The following is a 7,835-nucleotide window of genomic DNA, read 5'->3' as shown; positions in this document are numbered from 1 at the left end:
AGACCAAAGATCCATCTAGCCCAGTATCCTGTCTTCCAACAGTGGTCAATGCCAGGTGCCCCAGAGGGAATTAACAGAACAGGTAATCCTCAAATGATCCAAGCGTCCAGTGACTCCAGTAGATAGCATTATATCAGCTCGCTGTGACACTACATTAGTGATACTTATGTGGGTGAGGAACAAATCAGGGCAGGGACCATGTTTTCTGAAATGTTGTGTATGTGGCACAGTGGTGACCCCACAGCACAGTATGGGCGATGGACAGGGATACCCACCATAGCCAGGGCATATGACTGCTGCCCTCTTCCCCCCACCCATCTTTGTGGTGTGACCAGGGGCACCAGACTTTGAAGAGAGGGCCCCTCCTCCAGGCATATTAAGAGATGAGGAGTTGGCCCAATGAACTCTGGAGAGCCCTGGGACTCCGGGGGCAGGGACCGCTAGTTGTTGGAGTCACACTGCACTGGGCCCTGGAGGCAGGGTGGGGCAGCTGAGCTGCAGCATCCTCCTCTAGGCTGGCCCTAAAATATCTGGGCTCTGTAGCTTTAAGAGGCTTATCTACATAGCCACGCCCACTGTGGCAGGTCCTGCCAACGAGCTGCGCCAGCAGGCCGCCTCCGCCAGGGGGGAGTGTGGCGCCCTGACGCGAGGCTCATGCGACGCCACTCTGTCACAGCGTCGTCGCCCCCTCGCCGGGCCTAGTGCGCCTGCGCGAGTCCGCGGAGACCTTGGAGGCGCGGCTGCCCGGGACTAGGCGCTCGGACGCGAGGTTACAGCTGAGGCGGCCGGAAAATGCAGCGCTGGAGCCGGGTCTGCTGCGCGCTCGCCCAGGTAGCGGCGCGGCCAGCGCGGGCGGGGGGAGCGGCGCTGGGCCCGGGGTACGGACAGGGCCGGGGACACCGAGCTACGGGAGCGAGCGGGGGGGAGGGGCCACCCCGCTCTGGGCCTGGGGCCAGGCCGGGCCGGCGGGGTGTGGACCTTGAGGCCCCTCGTCTGGCTCCAAGCACGTGGGGGGGGAGGGGGCTGCAGCCTGCTCCGTGACCCCTCCCCTGAGCTCGGGCCGGGTTGGTGCTGCTTGGTGCCTCCATGCCAATGGCTGCGTGAGCCCTTCCCCGCTCCCCCCATATCCTGAGCCGGGCAGGGGGAGCCGGCTCGGTGCCTGGTGCTTGCGTCAGGTTTCAGAGTAGCAGCCGTGTTAGTCTGTCTTTGCAAAAAGAACAGGAGGACTTGTGGCACCTTAGAGACTAACACATTTATTTGAGCATGAGCTTTCGTGAGCTACAGCTCACTGCATCGGATGCTTGTGTGTGCCCCTAAGAGCCCCTTGGTCCAACTGGCAAAGGGCTCACTGTTCTGTAACAGCAAGCACTCTTATCAGTACACCTAACACTTCGCTGTCACTGTATTGTTACAGAACGTTGCATGAAATATTAAATGAAAGCCAGGATCATGCTGGTCCTTAATACTGTTATGAATTGTATGTACTGATTGTGTTTTTAAAAGTGTCTATATACTGATAACATAATACTGGAAATATGTCCTTATGGTTGATGCCAAGGTGTTACTCCCCAGCAGAGGTGAAAAACTGGTTTTGCGAGACAAATGGATGTATAATCATGGATATATAGTCACATCTGCCTAAATTCATATATGTAGATTAAGCATAGTAAGATCAACAAAGTGCAAACTACATTTGCTTTTCAGTTCAGTTCGAGGATATGTAGACAACTGGGAGCTAGCACGCAGGAGAACAAACAGTGGGGGAAGGGGAGAATCTCGGGGCATTGGGAAGTGGGGCACAAGCAACAGGCACCAAGATCCCCTCTACCCAGCTCAGAGCATTTCGGGGGGGAGAGGCACAGTGTGACGTGCTCCGTGGTTACCCAAGGCTGTAAGGCATCTCACCACTACCTGCCCTTAGTGTGAAGCAGTCTTGTCTATGCCTGCTTTGGCTGAGCTCCCTGAAACCAACAGCCTCTGGGCCCATAAGTACTTATTCTGCCACCCCAGTCCTCCCTGCAGTATCTAGCTCATCACTGGACACTCACAGTAATTACTAGGTAAACTGTCACCAAAGAGACAGTGTACACACAGCTTGAGTGGTACAACTCAGGCTCAGGTCCTTTATAACATTACAGCACTGAAATATATTTATAGTGAAAACAATCATATTTATTAACAAAGACTACAATTTAAGTCATACTGAGAAAAGATAACAAGTAGAAACATAATTGGTTACACACACAAAACAAAGCATAAAACACAATCATTGCTCTACACTTTTTAAGGGTTACCTTTCCTCTTTAATAAAGTAGAACTGCTCCCAAGACCTGAGTCCTTGACAGAACTGTTGGTTTTCAGGCAAACCAGGATCCACGTTTTCATGAATATCCCCAGACCCTTCAAGGTAGAGGTCCCGAGCTCCCTGACCAAGTCTGGTAGGTGTAGAACGGGGGAGTGGTCGGGGGGAGGGTGTCTCGGGTGCCACGTTTTGGCCACCCCGATATAGCCTGTTGTTTGAGCCCCTCTTCTCCATCAGCCAGTCCCATAATAACTCTTAGGGCTATTGTATGGACCGATTGGTTTTATTACCCAGGACTTTTATTACGCATGTCCTCTGGGATGATGGTTGAAGCATGAAGGGACACATGAATCTTTAGCGCCTCTGGCACATAAATATCTTGCTACAAGAGTGCCATGCGAACGACTGTTCTCACTTTCAGGTGAAATTATAAACAAGAAGCAGGCAGCATTATCTCCCGCAAATTGTAACTAAACTTTTTTGTCTGAGCGATGGGCTGAACAAGAAGTAGGACTGAGTGGACTTGTAGGCTCTAAAGCTTTATGGTTTTTTTTTGTTTTTTTAATACGGTTATTGTACATAATTCTGCATTTGTAAGTTCAACTTTCACGATAAAGATTGCACTAGGGTACTTGTATTAGGTGAATTGAAAAATACTATTTCTTTTTTACGGTGCAGATACTTGTTATAAAAAATAAAGTAAGCACTGTACACTCTGTGTTATAATTGAAATCAATATATTCTAAAATGTAGAAAACATCCAAAAATATTTAAATAAATGGTATTCTATTATTGTTTAACAGCATGATTTTCGTGATTCATTTTTTAATTGCTTGACAGCCCTAGATTTTTTTATGTTCCTTTCCCCAAATACACTCTTTGTAATTATCCCTAGGTTTAAACCAAAGCCTGTTTTACCCGCTCCCCATATTTATAGGTACTGTGAGTGAGATAAGATGAAATGTTGTTTATCCTCTTAGACAACTGAACTGTGGATAAGGGGTAAAATGACTGTTCTCTACCTGTCTCCCATTTGGGAAGTAACTGTAAAATGGAGCAATAAGATGGTCTATTATCAAATTACCCCATAGTCCTTCCACAGAAAAGTTTGAATGGGATTTCGTAATCTGTGCTGCCATTATTTACTATCTGCTATTGCCTACTAGCAGGTGCTTTCCTAAAAGAAAAGGACAATCCCTGCTCTGAGGAGCTCACACTATAAGGGCAGAGGATGGGGGAAGGAGTACAGCATATTAGTAGAGTGATCAAAGATATTGTCTAACCACATATGGGAAATGTATTTATATAGGTTTTCTTTTCCATAGCAATTACAATACCAGTTGCGCATCTAGTCTGGAGTTCTCCTCCGACAGTGATCAGTACCAGATACTCAGAGGAAGTTGCAAGATACCATGTAGCTAACACTTACAGGATAATAAGGGTGTGTTAGTGGCTGGTTTGTGCTGTGAAACAGGTTTTGACTCTTTTGTGTTAGATGCTGTGCATGCATGTGCTAAGAGGCAGTTCCTGCCCTGAAGATCTCACAATCTAAGTGGACACAATAAAGGTTAGAATGGAAACAGAAGCACAGTAGGAAGCACAGCAGATTAGTGGCAGAGCTATGTTTTCCATATCCCAGAGCAGTGCGCTATCTACTGAACTCACTACTGTTACCTATTTTTTAATCTGTGCAATGTAATTGGATTTTCTAATGAAACAGATTGTGAGAAGCTGCTGATTCTTACACAGTTGTTTTCTTTGTGGAGAAAGTTAACCTTTTGTTTTTTCCTTCTCTAGAGAAGCCATTTTAGTCGAATCCATCATGGCCTACAGGGGATTTGTGCAGTGTCGCTGAGGAGCTATACTGATCTAGGTAAATTTTGATGGCTGTAAAGTAGCTTTCAGAGTTGTATTTCAAATTAAGGCCCCAATCTTACAAGTGATTCTGCAGCCACAAGAGCCCATCCACGTGGAGACAATTGTAGCATTAGGGTTGATGGTATGAGTGGTTCTCAAACTTTTGTATTGGTGACCCCTTTCACATAGCAAGCCTCTGAATGTGATCCCCTTATAGATTAAAAAACACATTTTTTTATATTTATAATAACCAATTATAAATAAATTGGTTATTATAAATGCTGGAGGCAAAGCAGGGTTTGGAGGTGGAAGCTGACTGCACATGACCCCCATGTAATAACCTCGTGACCCTGTTTGAGAACCCCTGTTCTACAACATAGATATCACGTGATGACATGCAGTGGGTTGAATTGACTATACTAATCATTTATACAGCATTATTGTTAGAGGTTAAAATAAGATATGCCATTTTTCTTACATTGCACAAATGATGTAGGAGGGGTTGCTTTTGTGGATCACAAGTTAATCTTTCTATGGTCTGGGAGCTAAATATGTAGACTCTGCTTCAATCCCAGTTTCTCCTGATTGTTGAGCATGAGATATGTAACCTAACCCTGTTCTCGCACAGGGTAATGTAAAGGTGTGACATTAGTCTATCAGCATTCTCCTTATTTTTTTAGGTTGCAGAGTAACAGCCGTGTTAGTCTGTATTCGCAAAAAGAAAAGGAGTACCTGTGGCAACTTAGAGACCAACCAATTTATTTGAGCATAAGCTTTCGTGAGCTACAGCTCACTTCATCGGATGCATACTGTGGTAAGTTTAGAAGATCTTATTATATACACACAAAGCATGAAAAAAAAACCTCCTCCCACCCCACTTTCCTCCTCCCACCCCACTTATCTAAAGCTATTGCCAGCAGGAGAGTGGGGTGGGAGGAGGTGTTATTTTTCATGCTTTGTGTGTATATAATAAGATCTTCTAACCTTACCACAGTATGCATCCGATGAAGTGAGCTGTAGCTCACGAAAGCTTATGCTCAAATAAATTGGTTAGTCTCTAAGGTGCTACAAGTACTCCTTTTCTTATTTTTTTTAATGTCTGTAATAATGCCACATGACACGTTCAAGACCTTTCTTGTAACAGTTTTTTCAAAGGCAGTTAAACATAACTACAAATACCTTTGGCCAAATTCTACAAAGATGTATAGCATATGCAATCCCAGAGCAGATGCAAGGAGTGCTGGGTCGGATCAGAATTCAGTCCCTTTACCTCAATTTACAATGCTTTTGTTCTCCGATCTGTCAGAGTGGTTGTTTTTATTTACAGAACAAATAGTGCCCGTGAACCATTCCATTTTTTTCATTCAGGAAGTTGCTTTCAGTAATTAAAATTTACCTGCCTAAATTCACTGAACAGCACCATCATTTTTAAAAACTAGCTATATACTCTCAATCTGTGGATAGTCAATGTGTGGAACTATTCCAGAATGTTGTAGGCTAGGTATTCCTATAGTAAAACTAAAATAAACCTAAAGTATAGCAAGAAAAGTGACTTGAAAACATTTTGAAGTTTGGTATTTTTTCTTTTAGCTGATGCTGACATCACAGTTATTGGTTCTGGGCCTGGGGGATATGTTGCTGCTATCAAAGCAGCTCAACTTGGCTTTAAGGTAAGAGGAAACTTGTGCTGGATAAACCCGGTAATACAGCACTAATCCAGATAAATTCAGTAGGCGTTCTTGCAACACTGGAAAAATGAAGTTCCCTGTCACTGGGCAGCCCCGAGTGGGAGCACCCTCCTGATGCAGGTTGTGTTCTGATAGGCATACCTGCCTCAGTTTCTCTCCAGCCTGTCCCGAAATAATCCAAAGCGTCTTCCCAAGGATAAATATAGCCCGGGGGATGGGGGTATTACAGAAGTCCCATGCATATAAATCATAACAAAATAAGTCCCAACACCGTAATCCAAATTTTATCATCATAGTCCAATGAGTACATACAACATACTGCCTTGGCAGCCCCCACCATGCCCCGACTCTCCAGCGCAGTCCCCCTCAGCTCTTTCAATTGGATTGCAAGCCTGATCTTCCCAGCGGGAAACACCTTGCTGGGAGCATCCTTTCTAGGGGAATATCCCTCCTCCTGGCCCTCTCATGGTTCATGTGGGTCCACATCCCTAGCCCTGAAGATGTCAGTGAATAAGCCCCTCTGCTGCTCCCCTGCCTTCAGCCCATGACTTCAGCTCAGTGCCAGCAGGCAGCTCCCTTTGCTGCTCCTCCTGCCTTGAGACCTCTCCAGCCCTCTGGCCCAACCAGCAAACTCTTGTTGCTGTTATCCTGCTTCGTCCTTCTCCCAGCTCCCAAACATAGTCTCCTAGCCAATTCCTCCTCTTTCCAAGGAGGGTCTACAGAGCTTTCCACTCTCTGCAGCCTCTATCTCCCAGGCATTGGTCAACCGCCCTTCCAGATAGAACCAGTCTGCTCAGATTCTTGGGGATTTCCTCTCACTGAGTCTCTCCCTGATCCTATATATTCCACACATGCTTGCTCGCCCTTTTAACTGGCCAAATGGGAGTATCTGCTCTGGTTTCCTAGGGCTGTTTGTAGCTTGGGACCCGCACATTGTGAGAACTTCATTTCATTTTCAGATTAATAGTAATAACTAGTTCTTATATAGTGTTCTTCATCATTAGATCTCAGAGGTTTACAGAGGTCAGTATCATTTCCCCCATTTTACAGATGTGAAAACTGAGTCTCAGATAGGGGGAAGTGACTTGTCCAAGATGACCTGACAGGCCAGTGACAGAAGTGTGACTAGAACCCAGGTTTCCCATGTCCAATCTGGTAGACCATGCGGTAGATTAACATCCTTAACTTTGTCTTAAGCAGACACTGACTGTAGAGGCACCATTTTTCATGTTGGTTTGTTAATATCTTTTGAACTGTGATTATTAAAATAAGTCATGATTGATTTTTCTCACTTGGAGTTAAGGCCATCAAACTAGCTTAATTTTATTTAGAATTTATAGATTAGACTGAAACCAGTGGTAAACAGTAGTTACTAAGAGATGCAACAGCTACATTTTAAATAAAATGAATTGGACTGGAGAGGGAAGCATATTTATAAAAGTAGTAAAGAGAATGCCAAGAGGATAACTAATTTTCTCCCGGAAAACAAAACTACTGGGTTCTAATCAAAAGCTATCGGGCAATCTGCCAAAAAGGATCAGAATGAATAACAAATGTAGTGCCGAGATTCTGTGAAAGTGGCTGAGAGAACACCAATAAAAATAATACCCAAGTCTTATGTAGCGCTTTTCATATGTAAATGTAGGATTTCCTGGAACTCATCACCACATTCGTTTATTCTGAAAAACAAAAATTGATGGAAAGAGAGAATCATTAGTGTGTTTAAGGGCACTGGAAATGTGCCCCTGCAATGAAGCTGAAGTTACTTTATGACAGAGTGACTGGTTAAGTACTATTTGTCATGAACATGAATAAAGGTGACTTGGGGCTATATTAAATACATGGACAGAATGTTGGAGATGAGACTGTAGATATAGATTATCCTAGGGTGTAACTTATATGCATGAGCTTGTTCTTTTTGCTATTCCCTCTGCCTCCTTTGAATGTCCTTTATGAACAAAGCAGCTTTCGTGTAATGGGTACTAGAT

The 7,835-nt window shown here is 44.6% G+C and overlaps 1 protein-coding gene across 2 annotated transcripts in view; it reads left to right on the top strand.

The window, feature by feature from the left end:
• Positions 1–685: 685 nt before the first annotated feature.
• Positions 686–7,835, top strand: part of DLD (dihydrolipoamide dehydrogenase) — a 31,906-nt gene continuing 24,756 nt past the window's right edge. For both annotated transcript variants that reach the window (XM_073328443.2, XM_073328442.2), the window contains exons 1-3: positions 686–831; positions 4,100–4,175; positions 5,750–5,829. In XM_073328443.2, the coding sequence (XP_073184544.1) occupies positions 793–831; positions 4,100–4,175; positions 5,750–5,829 (195 nt within the window). In that variant the 5' untranslated portion in view covers positions 686–792. The remainder of the gene's footprint in view (positions 832–4,099; positions 4,176–5,749; positions 5,830–7,835) is intronic.

Source organism: Lepidochelys kempii, chromosome 1 (genome assembly GCF_965140285.1).
Source record: "Lepidochelys kempii isolate rLepKem1 chromosome 1, rLepKem1.hap1, whole genome shotgun sequence".
Taxonomy (NCBI): domain Eukaryota; kingdom Metazoa; phylum Chordata; order Testudines; family Cheloniidae; genus Lepidochelys; species Lepidochelys kempii.
The sequence above is the reverse complement of the archived record's forward strand: the minus strand, read 5'-3'. Positions and strand labels throughout refer to the sequence as shown.